This window comes from Bactrocera oleae, chromosome 3, assembly GCF_042242935.1.
Source record: "Bactrocera oleae isolate idBacOlea1 chromosome 3, idBacOlea1, whole genome shotgun sequence".
Lineage (NCBI taxonomy): Eukaryota > Metazoa > Arthropoda > Insecta > Diptera > Tephritidae > Bactrocera > Bactrocera oleae.
The window spans coordinates 12,250,740-12,272,909 of record NC_091537.1 but is presented as its reverse complement, the minus strand read 5'-3'; the positions used below and the strand labels follow the sequence as shown (position 1 = coordinate 12,272,909).

The following is a 22,170-nucleotide window of genomic DNA, read 5'->3' as shown; positions in this document are numbered from 1 at the left end:
ACGTCGTGAAGGGTTAGGACGGCAATGCCTTTTACAAAGTTTAATAGAGACTTGATATCTCATTCTGATATTTCAGCCAGTCCCTTGAACTGCGAAGTCTCTAGATATATAAGCCTAGTTCAAGATAAGACTGGACAGAAGCAGAAGAGGTGTTCAGCGTCTCTCTTTTGTCTCTTTTGACGACATTCGTGCCATTTCTGCATGTGTCATCTTTAATAAAGCCCATACTCACATGTAATGCCAGTAAATTGTGACTTGTGACTAGGCCTACAACCGTCCTGCAGTCTTTTCGAAACTGTGTAACTAAAAAGCATGCGTGTTTTCTTATCGTTCCTTTCCCCATGATCATCATATCACCCTGATCTTTTTAGTCAGGTCAGCCCTTTCACAAATTTCATTGTGTATAGTTTGTAGCGTCTTGCGTATTTTCTGAACTGGTTCGGTAGCCAAGCGCACGGCACTTTTCGTAATCTCGTTTACCGGAGCTCCCTTGTCGCCTGGAACTCAATATATAAGCTGTCGCCTTTCGATAGCCACTAAATCTACTACCTTCCTGCTTCTGAGAACATTCTCTGACGATATTTATTTATTACATTGCTTGTCCCTTGGCAATCGGCTATATATTAATAAGTCCTTTATGTTGTTTTCTGTGTTATTAGCTATCTCAGCAGTTTTGCTAACCGCAGAGACTGTTGCTTGAAGATACTGCATTATTTTGACAGCTTGAAGAGTCGCCAGAGATTTAGCTCTGCACAATAGTTTCCGGCGCCCATTCCATCAGCCAGTTTTGATCCATTTGTGTAGATGTTGAAAGCTCCGCTGGTGGGTGGCATGCTCCCGCGCACTCAAAACAAGTATTTAGTGTTACTGAAAAGTCATACTTTCTTAAAATAAAACCAATACTAATATTAGAGATAGCAATATTTTCTAAAGTCGCTGAATTAAAAAATTAGATTTTCTATTAAAACAATTGTAACTTGCCCCAACAAGAAGACTTAAAACGGCACCTCAGTTCAGATTGAGTTTTCCGGAAATTTTTTATATATAAATAAATACATCTCTGCAAACGAAGTGCCAAAGAAAGCTTCCAGAAAATGTAAGGTGAATATTTTAAATTTCAGAACACACTTAAAATAATCGCATGTCCTCGAACAGGCTTAAATTGTTAAAGTTCTAACTACTACTTGAACAGGTAAATACGCACATACGAGTACAAAACGTACGCTTGGCTTGTTCTATATTTAATCTCCGAAATAAAACATCCTACACACGATAATGTTTACAGAATTCAATTTGTTTCGCGCTTTTATTTAGTTGTGCTCAGTCAAGCCACTTTGTATGCCAACAGCGAATAGTAAATATATGCCGAATAGCATACCCTGTGAGGCATATAGGAACTGAATGTCGTAACTGCAAGTTTCAAGAAAAATTAGGAAATTAATATATTTTTCGACACACAGGAAAATAAAGACTTTAGAAAAAATCGTATATCTGTTTAGAGCCGAGATTTGAACTTAAACTTGAAGGACTCTATATTTAATGTTATATAAAATAAGTTTTATTTACAAATTATAAAATATTCTCTTAAGCTCAGTTTTTGGTTTCTGGTTGAACAAAAAACGAAAGTTTGAAATATAATATATTTAAAATGCTTGCAACAAAGTATTCGGTAAGAAAAAAGTGTTTTCCAGCTTAGTACATACAATGATTTCGTTCCTATGCGTAGTCCTATACTCACATCTATACATATATACTCACATCTATACTTTAATATGCATACGTTTCACAGAAGTTTTATTTGTAGACTTTTGTGCGAAAAGAGTTTACTTTCTGGGGTAATGTGCATTTTGTGCCAAAATTGTAGCCTCGAGCTGCTTAAGTATGCGTTGTCACGTATTTTGCCTTATTCTTTTATCATCCTTTCTGTTTGTTGCCAATTTTCGCTACAATACACACACCTCTGACGTGGTAGCGTCGAAAAAGCGGAGAAAATTGGGCGTAGCTAATGCGAGACACTCTATCTAGTTTTCGATATATTACAACACTACCACTACTACTACAGCTTACATACACTGTTTCGCATTTTTTGTAGTACTCCTCAGCCCATACTTCTGACAATTTCTTTTTTCGCACATTCATCACAACAAAATAGTTGCAAGCATTGGCAAAAAAGAAAGTGCGTATAAGTCTACAAATTATAGCAAGGGATGTTATGGACGACGGTTAATAGTACACAACGGATTGAGAATGGCTTTAATTATGCTAATGTAGTTTCGTGCATTTCCAAGAGCCTTGATTCTGAAGCAGACTTGATTATTTTATTCATTCATATTCATTATTTGCTGAGTAAGAGTATTTGATGGAAAGAGTAACGATATTAAATTCTAAGATTTCTATATTACTCTTGCAACATGTTGCTACAGAATATAATAGTTTTGTTCCCCTAACGGTTGTTTGTACCACCTAAAACTAATCGAGATAGATAAAGAGTATATGCAGCGTCTACTAATAGGAATGACGTAATTTTGAGAGCTCGTAGCGGTCATAATTGTTTATTGTTTGTGTCAAATTTTGTCAGTGTGTTCAGTAAGATTTGCCATTTCGGTATGTCATGTTTCACTTTGGTAGAACGCTTGGAAATTGTACAGGATTATTACGCAAATTTACATTCCCCGATGGCTACTGTAAGAGCCTTATGTGCAAAACACGATCCTCATAAGATCCCTTTCTGAGCATGCTATTCAACGCATAATTGTAAGCTTCGAAAATTATTATAATATCCATGATAGTGTGTCACCCTTCTGTCAAAAAAAGTCCGTAGTAAAGGAAATATCGCTGCCAGTGTTGAGGCAAAACCGAATCAGTCGGTTCAATGCAGTTCTGCACAGTTGGGTTTCTCTCCGATGACAACATGGCAAATTATGCGGTTGAATTTGGCTCTGCATCCGTATCTGTATCCGGACGCTGGAAATAATGGAAGTCAATGACGAGTTTCATTGAAAAATCATTTTCTTAGATGAAGCCTATTTCTGGCCTAATGGCTTCGTTAGCAAACAAAATGGTTACTATTTGGGTGTGTCAATCCTCTGGTGGTTCGGGAAAAGCAATTGCATCCCCACAAATTGACCTTTTAGGGCGGATTGTGGTATGACGGTATCATCGGACCGTATTTATTTTGAAATGAGCCAGGAAATTATCATCAGAATTTGATGAAATCGACGCAGACGATCTCTGTTTCCCACAAGACGGTGCGCCGCCTCATATTTCACGTCTAAACATTGGCACATTGCGTGCTGGATTTGACGACTCTTTAATTTGGAGAAATGGCTGCCAAATCATGCGATTTAATGCCTTCAGATTAGTTTCTTTGGGAATATGTGAAATCAAAGGTTAACGTCAATCAACCAGCAAAATCTCGAGGAGCTCTAAGACAACATTCAGTGGAATATAGTCGAAATTCCAGCCGGAATGCTGCACTGGGTCCTCAAAAGTTTGCGTAAACGCATGGAGATATGTAAACGCAGCCGTGGTGGCCATTTGGCCGTCATTTTGTTCCAATCATAAATGGCATAAACTTATCTGCCTAAAAAAAACCAAAAAAAAACATTTTTTTTCATTATAACATCATGTCGTTCTTGTTAGTATACCCTTTAAAACTTAATAAAATACCAAATTTGATTGTAACCTATTCACGATTTCGTCGAATAATAAATGTCGATTTATTTCGCAACATTTTTTAGAATAATATTAACCCCTGAACCTATTACTCCAGCATAGAGCCTTGCAAATTGCATATGTATAAAATGCTCGTTTACATTTGAACTTAGCGCGTGCTTACTTGTTTAAGATATGATTTTTGAGTTTATCTAGGTATTATATAAAAAAATAAATATATAAAAAAATCAAAAAAAAAAAATACACTATTAAATCATTGACCTGCATTCTCCGATATCTAGAAATTTTTTAAGCTTCTTCCCAACAACAGTTTTCGAACAAAATTTTTCATGATAAATAAAATTTGGCTGTAGACATACCATACTGTACATGTATTGACATTTTTGAGCTGCATGTAAATGAGAAGAGTTGTCCTCTTCATTTATTTTTGAAAGTCGTCATGGAATTGAAAACGTCAGTTGAGTAGTCATTCAAAATAGAATGCTAAGAGATACATATTGACATTGGTATTTACTAATAACATATGTGTATGTGTGTGAGCGTGTTTTGTTCAGCAGGCGCTTGTTTGTAATAGCTTTGAAGTAATGGAGTTAAATCTAAGATTTCGGTTGGATTTATTTGTCTAAAATAGTAAAATAGAGATTTCATACCTAATTAAGATATGCTCTATAATAAATATATTGTTGGATTTTTTTGAAAAGTATACATTTTTTTCGAAAAATGTTTGAGCTTTGCCAAATTATTATTTATAATACCTATTTTACAAATGCTAACTTTGAGTTATGGAGGTTTTGTTATAGCATGCAGTATATATACAAGTATTATCTAAAAAATCAAGTCTAATAGTACAAGTTATTTATAATAAAAACAACAAAAAAAAAAAAAATTGCTAAAACTTGTTAAATAAAATCGTTTCTAATAAACAAGCCACCGCTGTATATACATAACATATGTACATATCTATGTACTCATATACATGATGTGTAAATAAAAATTGTTGTGAGAAAAATCCTTAATTCCCAATTGATGAATTTCCATATGCAACCACAATTCCATTTGAAATGTGAAGCTTGCATCTCAGTGTCACATTTTCAAAAATGATTTTTCTTTTAAATTTATTGATTTTTGTAAATGCAAATAAAAGTATACCAATAAACCATACCTCATGCTATGCAATTTCCTATTTTTCAAGTGTTGTTGCACTTTACGCACTAGGTTGTTGCTGCGAATATAACTTCTATATATGCGTACATACATGCATTTGGTGGCTGCATATACATATGTATGTATATGAGTGTGTATATACAAATATATGCGCGTATGTTGATGCTGAAAACATGGAAAATCCAATCAGAATCGCTTCATTTAGGTTATTGAATATAAGCTGTTTTATTAGATAAATTTACACATACAAATGCAAATATACGGTTGTAGTTTCTCTGAACTCTACAGAAAATGCAAATATTTTACAACAACTAAATATATATGTACGACGACTATGTATTTGTATAGTGCAAAATGACTGATTCGATTTTTCTGTTATATCAGTACGACAAAAGACCCTTAAGACAAATAAGGAAGGCAGTTTACGTGAACTAAACATTTATTTATCTAGTTAACTTGGAAGTTATAGAGGAATATATGAGTCAATTGTGCCTTACAAGCTGTGTTCGATTCGCAAAATCTTGAAGAACGCCAACGAATACAGATATGGTAAAAACGAACAAATCGGTCAAAATCAAAATTCAGAGAGTGTAAAAGGCAATTGTACTACTCAAAGTATTAGATTTGGAAAATCTTGGAGAGTGGCTAATAAATTGGTATAATAAACATTAAAGGGTTTAAAAAGGGTTTATTGAGCGTTCAATTTGCAAAGCCTTACAGAGCGCCGAAACGAACAAAAAACTGATAAAAATTTATGAGATTGATACAATCAAATTACGATGCTATAAAAAGTAGTTAAGCTTTCACTTTTTCCTTTTTTATCATTCGTTTCGTGCTATTTTAAACGTTTGATTCGCAAAATCTTGCAAAATGCCGAAATGAAACTTGTATAAACGAGCATATTGGTATAATCAAACTCAGACGGTATGAAAAGCGGTTGTACTATTTTAAATATTCGATTCGCAGAATCTTAGAGATTGGGAAAACGAACAAGAACTGGTATAAATCCAAGAGGTTGGTGTAATAAAATGCAGGTGGTGTAAAAGGCAGTTGTACTATTTAATATTTGATTCCCAAAATCTTGGAGAATGTCGAAACGAACACAGAACTGGTATAAATGATCAAATTGATATAATCAAATTCAGAAAGTGTAAAGGCAGTTGTACTACTTTAAATGTTCGCCTTGTAAAAACTTAGAGTGTGGCAAAACGAACAGAAGACTGGTATAAGTCTAGAAGACTATATATTGGTCTAATTACATTCAGATGGTTTAAAAGGCGGTTGTACTACTTTAAATATTCGATTCGCAAAATCTTAGAGAGTGGCGAAACGAACAAAAATTGCAAAGCAAAATCTTGGAGAGTGCTGAAACGAATAAAGAACTGGCATAAATCAAATTGAGTGGTATAAACTAATTCAACCGTGTTAAAAAGTGGTTGTACAACTTCAAAGAGCTAATCACATACTTAATGAATATGCAGATCCATTGCGGTGCTATTTTCTATCAAACCACATTGTGCTTAAACGGACTAGAAATATATATAGGCTAATTTTGTTTCTTTTGCCATATTTCCCTAGTACTGTAAGAGCTTTTTGATAAATTTGGAAATATTTGTGGTATCTACAGCAGTAAGCTAAATATGTCATCTAAATAGCTCTCACTGGTAATCCTTTAAAGAAACATTTGTTAAAGGAATATTATTTTCTTTCTTTACTTAGAGCTCGAGAGTCAATAATATTAAAACTATAATTTTAAATGCAAGAATATCCATAATAAAAAATACACGATTTTTGCAACGATCAAAAGTTTCAATCCACTTATTATCACGGTACTCGTGTAATAAACACCAATCACTTGCGGATCGTCCCCTACCTGCCACACCTCTCAAAACCATGCAACTTTGTTGATGCTCTCGTGCAACCAGACATTCTTGTCATTACCATTACAATTTCCACTGCAATTATCAAAGCGGCGACTTTTCCAACTTTTTAACTGCTTGAATTGCAGTGCATTGTATTCATCACTTGATTTTCTTTCAATTACATTTTTACACACTTCTCATTTAAATGCAAAGCAGCATCAGTTGCTTGTTGGATGGTTGGTCGTGACCACCCTGGCGGCGTGGTTGGTGAAGTAGATTACGCCAGCAATGAAGATGTTGCTTTTTCTGCCAGTTTCGCTGAAATCGAGCTGCACTTCGTATTTTTTGTTATTTTTGGTTTTTTGTGCGCGCTCGCTTACCATGTCTGCTGCGACTAACTGAGTGACCACGAGCGCATTTCATGATTTCGTTTTACTGATTTACCACAGGTTGCGGGTGTATGCGTAGTAGTCGTGTTGCTGAGGCGAAAATTTTGCAGAAAAACTGCGAAGAAAAATCGCAATTGACGGAAATGAAAATCTTTAGCGTTTTGATATTATTTCAAGCGTAGCTTTTATAGTCGCTTTAGCTCTTGCGCGCTTCTATGTTGCACGCTTTGTTCGTCGCTTTACATTTGCGCTCGTGCTGCCTGCTAGTCTCTGCAGTGTACTTGCTGCAGGAAATGTAGCGTTTGCTCTACAAGTTTTTTTCCTTGCCATATATTTTACAAAAATTTGCTTCTCCTGAGCTTTAGTTGCCCATCAGCGAAGCCGTTTTTTAGTTTGCATTCGGTGTGTAGTCGACTCGCAGGACTCTGTGATTTAATTATTTTAATAAATTCATTTCAAATGACAAGCTGAAGCAGTATAAGCTGCCATTGTAACATGATACTTGCAACGTGTAAGTCATAATTATCAAAGGAGTATGAGAAAGACTAGACGAGTTTAATAAAGAAAGAGCGCTTGAGTGAGAATGCAACTATGTGAAATATTTCGCAACTCTTTTAAAGTTTGTAAGTTAATGCAATGTTTAGAAGCAAGCACTCAGCAAAGAAATTTAAAGACATTTAACGAAATTTAAAGACATTAAACGTTGTTTTTCACTTAGAGAAGTTAGTTAAGTTAGGTTAGAGTGGGCGCAGTTGGAATTTAAGGATTTGAGAGTTGTAAAATTAAAGAATATATTATTATAATATTACGACAAAGCGATTTACTCTTTTAAAATATTTCAGCCTCAGCGCCAAATGACTGTTGTGGCGTATTTACTGTTATAATTTATATAAAATCTTGGCTGGAAAATGTAGCTGTAATCGGAAGTATGTAAGTGTGTATGTACTAATGAAATTGTGCTTTTAATCAGAAGAATATAAGAAAGTAATTTTTCCACAATTGAATACACGTAATAGAAATAAACGTAAGCCACCACGCTCACTTATTAAAATGCCGCGTGATTAATTGCTGCAAATTCCTTCAACAGATTATTAAGATTCGAATTGCAAAAGATATTTATTAGTCAAAGCAATAAGTAAAAGTAAATATATAAATACACATACATACATACCAATCATGTATTTATCGATATACTTTGCGCAAATATAAACATGCATACACAAATCTCATCAAAATTCCAAAAAACCTTATGAGCTACGAGGTTTCACCGAAAAGAGTAAATCTCGAATACATCGTATGTAGACATATATAATAGTTTTATTTTTACTGAGGCCCCCTAAAGTTTCCGTTTTTGCGTTAAAAAAAAATTATTCAATAGAAAGAAGTTCTTTATTTTCAATTTAACTCCTGACTAAATCATGTTTATTTTTCCCCTGTATATAATATATGAGATCTATTGATATTTTGCATTAAGCAAGGACGCCTACATTTTTGAAAAAAGAATACTCTAATGCAAAATTTCGCGCTATACGAAAAATACACACCTAACAATTTTTTTTATGAAAACATTCTTTTAAAAGTTAAAAATATACATCAAATGTACTGAACATTATTACAGTACGCCGTTTCGTATGCGCAACACAAAACTTGTGAGGCATTTGTATAATACCTACGTACATAGGTTGCCTTTTATATTTCGTGATTAGGCAACTCTAGTGTTGCAATCTGGCAACCACAACCTTATTGTAAAGTTTGACATTTTTGTTGTTATACATACTATAACTACTATATATGACATATGAGCGCTTTTTGTGTTGTTTACAGTAACTTAAAATATTCAGCTCGACAAAAAAATGGAAATAAATCTTAAAACTTTTCGCGCCATTAATTTTTACACTTAATTAGGTTTTTGGCGATGAAGTTCCATCAAGTACCAGCGTTTAGCGACGATATGGAGAATTTAATCGATATCATAGATTACTCCAAGACAAATTTCGTGAAGGTCGTCTAAAATTAGTGGTTGTTGCGCAAACTATTGTTGCTGTGCGCAAACTGATATTGCAAGATCGTCATGTGTATTATCGTGAGGCAACTATAGACCATATAGAGGGACCAGCATACATTCAACATTGCATGAAAATTTGTTTGTACAAACATTTTGTTCACGTTGGATATCGCACAATTGTCAATCACTCCAAAAAAAGGCTGAAGAGGCGGTTGATGCATATAGAACGCATATTTTGGAGATACCTCAAACTGAGCGGCAAAAGTGCTTCGTCAATTGGTTCAAACGCATGCAAAAGTGTATAGGGTTTCATGGCGACTTTTTTGAAAAACAAAAAAGCGATTTTCTATGTTTAATATTAGTTTTTGTTCTCTAATCCCTAAATATAAAAGACAAACCTCGTAATATTCTTTATATGATTTTCAACTTATTACAATTGTGATTACCTACGTAAATGCAACTCTGGCATTTCTAAATGTAAATTGTTACATTTTAGTTAGTTTTAGTTGAAATAACGGCGTGTCGCATAAAATCTGCGTCAAAGTTTCATAATTTAACTTGCACAACTTTTGCGCGTGCAATTACTCTAGTAAAAAACTCATCGCTTTACTTCTGCATAAGCAAATGCTATAACCATACAACAACATATTTGTCAGCAAAAAAAGACAGAGTTGCGGTATATTTGGCGTAAGCACAATAACGCTTGCGAATTTTGAAATGTTTTGCTGAAAGTTGCAGTATCAAAAATGATAAGTTACGTTGAAAAAAAGTATTCGAAACTAAATATAATATTATATAGTATACTTGTGTCGGTATATTTTAAACTCATCGCGGCTTGTAAAACACAATTTAAGCGCGTCAAGTAGAGCGATGGCCCAGCAGCACCACCACAAAGTCAATGACACTAACTTCAACAATTTGGCTGTTTGGTCCAACTTTGACGAAGTGAAAGTTGTGCACGAATTACAAAAATAAAAAAATGAATAAACGACTACAATGCGGGCCACAATAAGCTCTAACTAACTAACATAATGACTGAGCGCAGTTTCCATGCACAAATTCTTCGACGGACGAAGTTTAAGTATTAACAGGATATATCTACGCAGCATATATATAAAGTCAGAGCTGATAAAATGTTAGCGCAAACTTTATACATTTATTTTATTACAAAAGATATTATTTGTAATAGTGGACTAAAACGAGGTTACAACAAAAAAATAAAAAATTGCCTTGTAGCGAAACTTTGTAAGAATCATTTGTTTTATTATATTTTTTTTTGCTCTGAGGTTAACAATAACTTAAATAATATTGTATTATTATTATGTTGAAATATAAGTTTCGGCCGACTTTTGTATTTGTCATTTTCTCAAATTTATTTAATTATATTTGTGGACTAAAAGCTCGTATAAACGAATTAATGCAAAACAAAAAATTCTTCATGAAAAATGTGTCATTTACGACAACGTCAAGCGAAAACGGTCAATTGGGCCCTCTGGAGGAAACAATCGCCCAGTAGCCAGGCCAGCCATGTAAATCGTGTTTGACCATCGAGAGTGACTCGCCAGAATCTTCCAAAGCTTGGGTGGGAGGTTCTTATACATTAACTTTATATTCCCGAGCTGTTCTTGTCTATGCCGATGGATTTTGCTGATGAAAAACTGCTTCAAGTTAAGGCGATAGGAACGAGGGTTTAACAATAGCGACGGGGGTTTCAAAGAGAATGGTATTATTAAAATAAGCTATCAACAAAATGGTGCATATTTGACCTAAAACAAATAATTTTAACTATGCTAAATAAAACCTCTAATTGAATGCAAAATAAATAATTACATTTGACTTGAATCTTATTATTATCGTGTAACCCAATTGTTTCAAGACGTAGTATCTTGGGGACACACACAAAGATTTCTAGCATTTTGGGAACTGCGTCACTGTTGGCTTTATATAACTTTGAAAAAATTAAGAACTTTGTATATCCAGCGAAACCAGCATTAATTCTTCCAACAATCTAACCCAGTATATTAAGCGCAGAATAACTCTTGACAACAGCTGTTCATTGGGTTCAGTAGGCAATTGAGAAGCATACCCTTTTCTCGCTCTATACCCGCTCTATTGTACGTCGCAGAAATCTGGACCATAACAAACCGAGATAAGAAATCACTAGGAGCCTTCGGGAGAACTAAACTAAAAACCCAATGAAAGCGTCTAGCGAAAAGCTAGAAAAGCCTAACTTTGGTTGCAGCGAAGCTATAATACCCTTCACAGGTACATTATAGTACAATAGAGGATAAAAAGGGTCTATAAGCTATGTATGTTTGTCCGATCTGAACAATACGTTCGAAAACTCGAGCAACACCTTGTATAATAATCTATGCAAAATTTTATGACGACTAATGAAAGAGTTTTACATACAAGCACTTGAGTCCAATCGTTCAGTTTGTATGACAGCTATGTGCTATAGTTCTCTGATATCGGCGGTTCCGACAAATGAGCAGCTTCTTGGTGAGAATTGGGCGTGTTCAAAGTTTCAAATCGATATACCAAAAACAGCGAGACTAGTTTGCTTATATATACAAACGGACAGACCAACAGAAGAACGGACGGACAAATATAAAAATTGACAGACAGACGGACATGGCTAAATCAACTCAGTTCGTCACACTGATCATCTATATACATATATACTTTATAGCGCTCCCGACGCTTGCTTTTAGGTGTAAGAAACATCGTAGCATATTTAATATACCCTGTTCAAGGTTAAATTATATGAAGATTTTTAAATTCAAAATTTCTAATAATCAGTCAAATTGCTCAAAAATATTTACAAATAAATACACTCAATTCGAATTTAATTTACTTACCCATATTGTAGAGCATTTAAGAATTGTATGAGCTTTGCTGCTTTCCATCACTACACAAACTTTCTTCACATGTAACATTAGTCAACAGTTGTCAATAATTTTCATAGAAGAAAATTCTTCTGTGCGCTTGAATTATAATCATTTTACAGGAACACCGCATTGTATAGAGATGATTTCTGATAATTCTCCGCTCAGCAGTGAACACTCCGAAGATGATGCGTTGCCGTCAAATTACCATTGGCTCCGTTTCAAATGGATGTTTTGGAAAAATTGCTGCATGCACTGGAACACACGTTGGGAATTTCTATTTGCCTTACTTATGCCGAGCATATGCAGTCTCATAGCAGTTATACTGCGCATTAACATACCCGCCGAACACCTCACAACCATAAATTACGGCGATACGGATATAGAAAAAGCATGGAGGGCCGTAATTCGCGAAGTTGATAAACGTAGAGTTATTCTAGAAGATAGTTTCGATAAGTAAGTAATAACATGTTAAATGAAATATAAGCATCCCAGAAGATATACATATGTGTTAACCCAAACGAATTTACTTATTGTAGTTCGATTTGGCTGAAATCACGCTCACCTGTCATATGACAGAATTTTAAACTATGCCGGACTATCGTCCTTTACTATATACATACAAGCCAGCTCTTAGCTAAAAATGATTGACAACGAGTTATACTTTTTCAAGCTACCAGATATCGAATAGGAATAACCAAGTGCTTAGAACCGACTTTATATAGGAAATATCGGTTAATGTATAAGCTATGCTAATGCAATTAAGTGTAAATCCTTCTTTTGATAATAATGTGACCAATTGCCAAAAATGGAAAAATCGGTTCAGTACTTCTCCTCGACCAGTGCTATTAATAAAATTACAAGCGAAGCATGGTCAGTATCTAAGATAACAAAACCAAACTATGTGAAGAGTGAAAATAAGTTGATATTTTGCACGTCCAGTGCCAAAAAGCTATCAATGAAAAGAGTAGATGATGATCAGTCTATACCTTGCCCTAGTTCCAATATAGCGCCTTCCACCTTCAAGTAGTCTTTCTGTTGAATATCCATTCATTATGTGAGATATTTTAATGGCAAGCTATTTCTGGCATAATATTGTTGTTCCTTGTTCCCCTAACCCCCATATATCCAATATATCGATTACGCCGTTCTGTTTGGTTATTTCTGGTTTCATACTTACAAATTGGGAGAGTATATATTGTTCGGCTGCACATGAAAATGTGTGGTTTTTTGAAAATTATAAAAATTGCAACGAAATTTGAACTTTATGATAGTACTAAGTTTCAAAATATAGCCTTGTAGCGTTGCCACCTTATTCGAATTATGTAAATAATTGACTTTTTGATGATATGAAAATACATAATAGTATGAGTATATCAAAAAATCTTGAGTTAAAAAAGATATATAAGATGACATGGTGTTGCCACCTTTACCTAAATTGAAAAATAGGCGTTTTCTCTAAATTACCAAAATGGCAACGAAATTTGAACTTTATAATAATACTAAGTTTAAAAATTTAATTTTGTAGCGTTGCCACCTTATACGAATTATACCAAAAATTAACTTTTTAAAAATATGAAACTACATATAAGTATATCAAAAAACTTGAGTTAAAAGATATACATACATGTATGTATAAGATGAAACGGTGTTGCCACCTTTACTCAAATTGAAAGTTTGTGTTTTTTCTGTAAATTATAGAAATGGCAACGAAATTTGAACTTTATAAAAATACTAAGTTTCAAAATTTAGTCTTGTAGCGTTGCCACTTTATTTGTATTATAAAAATTATTGAATTTTTGAAAATATGAAAGCAAGCAAGAAGAAATCTTGTTTTACCTGTTTTTGCTTTTGTAATAAAACTATAATATTATATATTCTAATATTAGCGTAATTTATGTTTGCCTTCTCCAGTCCAGTACATACTCCATATGTGCCACTCATTACCATCGCGTATGCGCCGGATTTCGAAGCTATTAACAATATTATGAAGCTCTCATTTGATAAGTTCGAATTGGACAACGCATACATAACCTTTAAAACATGCAATGAGCTGCGCAAGAAGATGAAAACTGAACACTACTTTGCTGGCGTTTGCTTTAATGAGGCCGTATTTAATGTTGTGTCTGTCTCGATATTCAAAATTGGCATATATCCAAATCGTTTGGACTACATTATTTTATTTCCCAGCGAGTTGCGCTTATATGACGAATATATAGGCGAAACCTGGGACACAAGAACTGTATATCCGAATTTAGGACAGCAAGAACGGAAAGGGGGTCCAATACCTTATATAACGGAAGGTTTCATTATGATACAGAAAACGATCTCAGAAGCTTATATAAATTTGACTTGTAATACCACGATTGAAGAGCCGATTGTATTAAGGAAATTTCCGAAAGCAGAGCGTTATTATGATCCACTTTCGGAAATGTTGGAAATGCGTTTGTCGTTATTGATATCTATGGCATATATAACCACAATATTGTATTTATTACGAGTGGGTATTTCGTATTTATTTACACACATTTGGTTTATTATGACATGACTTATGTATTTTTAGATTTTGGTCAATGAGCAGGATATAGGATTAAATGATTTGCTAGCCACTTTAGATGTAACCTATTTTCTACAGTTTTATAGCTGGTTTACCTTTTCCCTCATTTCATTATCCATTGGTTCGGCTGTCATGATTCTAATTTTAAAGGTAAGTACACTTATCATTAGCTTTTTCTAGTAATTAGGATTCTGTGTTCTCAATACATTATTGCAACTCACACCAACACGTTTGGCAAATATTTTTTATTTCTTAATCCATTTTAGATTCCTTGGAACAGTGGCTTCTGTGTGTTCAACAGAGTGTCTGCTACATGCTTATTTGCTCTTTTTACCACCTATAATATAAATACACTGAGCTACTGCTACATGATATCTCGACTGATTCGAAACCGCGATATGGCCATTTGTGCAGCGCCTATTTTCTGGATCGCCCTATATCTACCATTTTCCATCGGTGTCGATTTATTCCCCTCTTACCATCCGTATGTTTGTTTTTTTGGCAATACAGCCCTTGCGCTAGCATTACAGCATATATTTCAACTACAATATCATGAAGGCGTTAGTTGGAATAATTTTTTTAAAACTCACTGGTCCACGCCGCACCATGCTGTCGGCACCTATGGAATAATAATATGCGGTACAAGCATAATGCAGGCGTTACTTGGTATATGTGCACCGGTTATAAGACGCATGTGCACCAAATTGATAAAAGCATTTAATCCGCGTAAGAAAAAGGAGCGTGCTCGTATTAGTTCTGAAAATAACCGTTATTCGAAAACAATCATATTAGAGGTTAGAGCAAATTTCAAGCCACCAGCTGTAGAAGTATTGGCACTGACTGTACAACGTGGTAACAAATTAGTGCTCGATGAAGTTTCATTCAATTTGTATGAGGACGAAATCACTATGTTGATGGGTCATAACGGTAGCGGCAAAACGACACTACTACAAGTTATTGCCGGTCTTAAGCTGCCCACTTCTGGTAAAATAGTTATTAAAGATAGCAGTGGAAATGGAGAATTTGGGAATTCGCGTGATTTTGTTGGTGTATGTTTTAGCGATTCGCTGCTCTTTCGTAATTTGTATGTTGTTCATCAACTGCTTTTATTCGGCAAGTTAAAGGGTTTAAATTCGGCTGATCTCAAAAAAGAGACCACTAAATATTTAGAAGCATTGGAGCTAGACAAATATCGCTACACACTCACTGAAAACCTAACATGTGGCCAACGCACGAAGTTAGCGGTTTCGTGTGCGCTTATTGGTGGCAGTAAGGTCGTTCTGCTGGACGACATTGTGCTGAAATTAGACGTGCGTGACTATAAACTTATTTGGAAGTTATTGGAACGTGAGAAATTCGGACGTGTTATATTCGTATCGACAAATTTAAGTCGTGAACCGGAGTTACATGCTGATAATATTATTATGTTGGCTCAAGGACGATTGAAATGTGCTGGAACTGCTCAGTTTCTAAAGTCCATGTATTGCTTTGGATGTCATTTGGTGAGTTATTTTCTGTAGACCTACATGCTATAAAATTTAATTCTGTAATTTTTTTATAAAACTTAAAATTTTTAACTTAAAAATTATATAATGAAAGAAGGAAACGTATAAATAACGGTACCCGGAAACCTTATATATTTTTGGGTATGTGCTTCGAAGCTTTAGCTTCTACTTTAGAGTCTGACCATAAATGCTTTAGATATTACAAAAAATGGATAACATGAATTCCGAAATCGGCTGGAAAAACTGCGATAGAAGACACAGCGGCTGTTAAGCACATGCGAGTTCCATTGATCCAGTGCTAGAGCGCAATACGCCAATGGAGATCCAACTCGGTCACATTACAAAGCGAGCGCGACAAGTGTGCCCCCTCTGGCTAGCTCATCGGCCTTGCAGTTGCCAGCGATACCGCATTGACCAGACACCCTAACGGGTCTGGCGATGAAGTACATTAATGCTATTTCTAGTGAGTACAGACACTCCCTGGCCAGCTTTGAGCGCTTAGTTAGCGAGCTTAGCGCTAGTATTGCGTGCTGTCGGAATGAAAGCTCACCTTTCTGTAAGGGGCCGCACTTTGTAGCAGTACGTGCATCGGCACCTTAATAGCAGCCACTTCAGCCTAAAAAACACTACAGTGGTCCGGTAGCCTAAAACTAAGATTGACAGAGAGCCACTTATAGAAAACTTCCTTTCCAACCTTCCCTCCTAGCTTCGAACCATCCGTGAAAAAACGCACTTCGCCTTTTCTCCAGCGACTTCTCCCCAGCCACAAATACCTCCTCGTTAGCAGAGAAACAACCGCCACGAGTGGCCTCTGCTACGCTGGGTTCCAATTTTTTGGTAATGCAGTTAAAGGAGGAGAGAATATCGGTCCCTGTTCGGACATTTTCAAATACTTTAGTACTTTTGTTTGCTTTACATAAGTTCTTTATGTTTCTCTAACACCTTTTCTTTCAATAGCTCATATCGAAATCTGAGAACTGTAAGTCCGAAGAAATAACAAAACTGCTGAGCAATTTTTTAGAAGATATTGTAGTAGCTTGCGATCTTATATTGGAATTATCATATCACATCGAATCCACCAATGTGGAAATTCTCGAGTCGCTTCTTAATGCGTTGGAAAAAGACAAAGATAGACTGGGCATTGTCAACATAACGATAATTGAAACGCGCATTGAGGAGCTCTTTTGTAAGCTCGGTGCAGAGCGACCCGCTTATGATGATCGCAAACGCTACTTCCGCATCTTCAATGGATTAAGCATTACCGAGGACACAGCCGACGACACCTTGTTTATGAAAGCGAATATAGAACATCATATGAGTACATTTGAAAAATACTTTAATCACTGGCGAGCCATGTTTTACAAGTTTTTCATTATACAAAATTCTTACGCACCTTATTTACCGCTGTTCATGCTTATGCCATTAATGACAATCATACTATGTATAATCGGTATAGTGCCCGTAATCGAAAATATGCCAGTTAGAGTGTGTGACATTAACGATTACAAAGATGCCGTAACTCTAATTAACTATCCACAAAAGACGAACTTAGAAATGATTTCATTTGCAGAAACATTTCACAAATATATGTATTGGCGAAATAGTAATATTAAAGTTTTATATATCAAAAATCAACTAATCGGCGAATATATATTATCGCAACAGCGTCAGCAACCCTATAATTATTTGGATGAAAAGGTAATACTTGCATTGTCCATGACGCGACAGGTGGTGGGTTGGTATAATGGTTATTTGCCCAGTGTGCCATCGCTCGTTCTAAATCTTATACACAATGCATTTCTCTGGTAACAAACAATACGCTAACGTATGCTGAACACGCGTGATTGTCTGCTTTTTTGTTTGCTTTTACAGGCAATTGCGTAATACGACTGATGCCAAGATCAATGTATACCTGGAGTTGTTACCTATTGAAGAAGATATTGATGTTAAGGAAATATCTAAAATGACATTTAACATGGGCAGCATAATGGCTTTGCAGTTGTCCTTTATCATATGTTACATAATATCTGTAAGAATAATTGCTTTGATTTCGGAGCGTACAAGCGGTTTTGAGGATTTGCAGCGATTGGCCGGTTTGAACGGCCTCAACTATTGGACCAGCATGTTTTGTTTTGACATGATCAAGACATTTGTTGTTGTGGCAGGTTTTACCATTGTAGCGTGGGGATTATTATCCTCAGCTTACATAACGGCGGATGTTTTACGTAAGTGTTACTGCAATATACGCCTAAGTACATTAAAAAAAAATTCATATATTCTATAGGCTGGGCTTTTTTTTTACTACTGTCGACGAGCGCTGCCTTAACTGCGACCAACTACATACTCAGCTGTTTCTTTTTCAAAAGCAGCTACGGTGGTTTTTTGAAAATTACAGCATTACAGGCGCTTGGTGCAATCTTCTATGTGCTATTCTCTAGAAATTTTAAAACTTATATCAACACTATCATGTTTATACCTCGTTTATTTCCGTTGTATTCATTCTGTAGAGGAATCGAAAATTTGTATGACTATAATATTCAATTGCAATTGTGTGAAAATGAGGACATCAAATTCGCCGCAGTGTCTTTCGAACACTGTCAAATGGAACCAAATTGCTGTGGTGAGTGCTTGTTGTACAACAACTTTGTAGCATTGCGAAAATGTGTAACTTCTTTAAATGCAGAAACACCCTCAATTTCGGTACGCGAGGATATGTTCTACTTATGGTTAATTATCGTTGGGGGAGCGATTGGCTTAATAATTTACGAATACCGAGATGTTTTTAAACCCTCCACACCATTTGACAATTAGTAAGTGCACATATTTATATATTTTATAATATATATAATTTATAATATATATAAAGTAAACAATAAGTAAACACTAAAATTATGCAATTTTCAAAAAGCGATCGTGCATTAGACGAATACAAGCGACGACACGCTAGTGACTCTTACATGGTAGATAACGTCACAGCCGAAGTCATACACGTGCAGTCATTGAGACCGCGTATGCGTCACTATTATACGGTTATTTGTGAAAATTTGGGCTTATTTCGAAAAGGTGAACTTTTGGTGGACCGTCTATCTTTCACTATCAAACCGTGAGTAAAGCATATAGCGGTTTAAAGGGTTACATGGGTTTCCTTGAGAAAAAAAACGGCCTATTTTCAATATTTTTAGCCATATAAAAAATTAAATATTTTATTAAAAAATTTTATTGTTCCAAAAGTATATATTTTACAAAGGTTTTGCAAAATTTTAAAAGAAATATATTCAAAAATCGGGCATTACGGCGCCATTTCCAGCAGTCTCTTAGAAAAAATGTGTCTCCGTGTTGACAACAGAACTTCTTAAAGGATCAGCTAACGTAAGAAAGAAAAAAGTTACGTGTTTATTCAAGATCATAATTTAGGTATTGAGCTCAGGAAAAAACATAAAAGTGAAAATTGTGTTGTGGCAGTCGTTTTTACAATAAAACAAATAAATGCAAATTTTGGAAAACATTTTTCGAAGTTATTGTTTTTAAATCGTTGTAATTGAAAAAAAAAATCTTTCGTTCAGGAACTTAAAAATTATATCTCGAAGACCCGTGTAAACTTTCATTAACAGCGGTTGAGTAGTTCGCGAGAAATCTTGATAATTGACTTTGGAAACACAGTTTCGAGAAAAAGACGTTTAAAGTTTTAAGTGACCATATAGCTGACCGCGAGTGCACAACTTTTCATGACTGTATCACCAAAACTACTACTCGGAGCTACTTGAGCATTTAGAACAATATTTTAGAGATGTTATAGAATTAAATAAGACAAGGCCGTAAAACCTATGTAACCACTTAAAATAATATTGTACTAAATAATCAAATCCGCCAAAAAACCATTTCCAATAACCTTGCAGCGGTGAAAAGTTCGGTATCATCGGCACTAACTGTAACTATACGAATGCTTTGCTGCGTCTAATTGCTGGTCAGGATAAACCAAGTTTTGGCCGTGTTTGCATCAATGCCGTGCAAATGACGGAAGACAGTAAAAAAGCACTGGCCAATATCGGTTATGTGCCCACCGTTAGTTGTGTACATACGCAGATGACTTGCTATCAGGTTTTGAAAATGTTCTGTACACTATATGGCTATCCGCAGCATCAAATCCATGATATTGTTGATGATTTCGCAAAACATTTCGGCTTAGACTCACACTATCATACACGTTTGTCACAGTGTAGTTCGGGTATAAGAGAGAGAATTTCCTATTCCATAGCGATCTTAAAGAAGCCCGCACTCTTGTGTATCGGAAATTTCAGTTGGACTGTGGATCCGCATGGTAGACGTCAGCTTTATCGCCTAATTGATGGCCTGCGTAAACGTGGTACAGCCATAGCAATTACATCCGTTATGAATTCTTATACCGAGATATTGTGCACAAAAATTGCGGTAATGCATGAGGGACGTTTTCTGCATATCGGGGAACCACAAAAGATAGCGCATGCAATTGCTGCAGGTTATTCGATTTCGATGCGCATGAAGAAAACGGTTCAAACACCGGGAGGTGTCACATCGAAGGTCTACTTCCGCTTAACAGCTTTTATGGAGAAAACATTTCCCAGCTCCAAATTGATGTAAGTGCCGAATACATACATATTTATATTTATAATCCTAACATTTTCCATAATTTCAGTCAAGAGGGCACTATTATGAAATACTATATACCTTATCAGAGCACCACATTGGGCACTTTGTTTAAAATTTTGCGTGTGAATTCATTTCAGCTGAACATCGATAGTCTTACAATCACTAGAATTAATATGAATTATATATTCGAGCTGATAGCCGAGGATGCGCGAAAGTCGAAGAGCTTATAAAAACACTAAAATATCTACAAATATAGTCGATATAGGCAACTCATTGTAAACTTGTTACGTTCGTTTGGTTTTTTTTTTAAATGAATTATAATTGAATTATTGTTTTGAATGTTTTCAAAATCAAATATAACTTCTTAATTTCAGTTTAAGAAATATTATTTTTTTAACATTATAAGCCTCTTCAACCGAGTTTTTAGTGCCAAAAGCATGGTTTGAGTATATTTAAGTTGTTTTTCGGTAGGTGACAGGGTAGCTCTGTGCAAGTTAACAAAGAAAGTGAGCCACTGCTGATTTTACAAGGATGCCTTGTTTGACATTTTTTGAAAGAGGCTCACTCGTTTTCGGCTCTATTCGCTACAAGCAATTGTTAGAAGGATAGTTACAAATCAAGTTACGTTCCTGGAGAGAAGTAGAAAGTGCCAGGCGAAGGTAAATTGTATGAAACGTATTTTTCACCTGGTACTTTGTATGCATGCACGATATCTATTTTTCGAAAAGACGAAAAGTTATTTATGAACGTAAACGACTGAGCGTATAAAGTATATATCTATTAGGGTGGAGCGAAAAAAAAAATTTGTTTTTGCTTAACCTGAGGGTAAAATTTGTAGATTATAAAAACAGAAAATTTTTGGAAAAACAATTTTTTTTTAAACTCACTTTTAAAGTAAATTTCGAGTAAAAATTTTCTTTGACCAAAAAAAATGTTTTTATGGTTTAAACTCTTCACGTTTATATAAAAATTACCGAATTGACGGTTTTTGACTCAAAATTTTTAAGTTGACAACTTTAATTGGCCAGAAAGAGGACGAAATAAAAATTTTACTTGAAATTTACTTTAAAAGTGAGTGGGCCGCCTATAGATGTTAAAAAATTTTTTTTTTGTTTTCCAAAAATTTTCTTTATTTATAATCTTCAAATTTTACCCTCAGGCTAAGTAAAAAAAAAAATTTTTTTTCGCTCTACCCTAATATCTATATAAATTATCAGCATGATGAATCGATTCAGCCATGCCTGTCCATCTGTCTGTATATATGCGAACTAGTCTCTAAATTTTTGAGATATCGATATGACATTTTGCGCACGTCCTTTTCTTAACAAAAGACTGCACATTTGTTGAAATCGCCGATATCGGTTCACTATATCATATAGCTGCTATACAAACTGATCGATTAAAATTAAGTTAAAGAGATATCGACGTAATTTGGCACGAATCATTTCCCAAAGCAACAGTATAATATCCGAACGAATTGTGCAGATCGGATCACTATA

At 35.0% G+C, this 22,170-nt stretch overlaps 1 protein-coding gene across 1 annotated transcript; it reads left to right on the top strand.

Annotated features, from left to right (window-relative positions):
- The first annotated feature begins 12,015 nt into the window (after positions 1–12,015).
- LOC106615237 (phospholipid-transporting ATPase ABCA3) lies at positions 12,016–20,975 on the top strand. The gene is made up of 11 exons (XM_036366500.2): positions 12,016–12,439; positions 13,898–14,483; positions 14,547–14,690; positions 14,807–16,042; positions 17,003–17,850; positions 17,918–18,270; positions 18,330–18,665; positions 18,729–18,855; positions 18,954–19,148; positions 19,942–20,658; positions 20,718–20,975. The coding sequence occupies exons 1-11, from the start codon at positions 12,126–12,128 to the stop codon at positions 20,899–20,901; spliced, it is 5,040 nt and encodes a 1,679-aa protein (XP_036222393.1). The 5' UTR covers positions 12,016–12,125; the 3' UTR covers positions 20,902–20,975.
- The last annotated feature ends 1,195 nt before the right edge of the window (positions 20,976–22,170 follow it).

Coding starts and splice junctions, on each gene's coding strand:
- LOC106615237 (XM_036366500.2), top strand. CDS start 12,126: ATGATTTCTGATAATTCTCCGCTCAGCAGTGAACACTCCGAAGATGAT. Junction 16,043..17,002: donor ATTGCTTTGGATGTCATTTG/GTGAGTTATTTT, acceptor TTCTTTCAATAG/CTCATATCGAAATCTGAGAA. Junction 18,666..18,728: donor AATGGAACCAAATTGCTGTG/GTGAGTGCTTGT, acceptor CTTTAAATGCAG/AAACACCCTCAATTTCGGTA.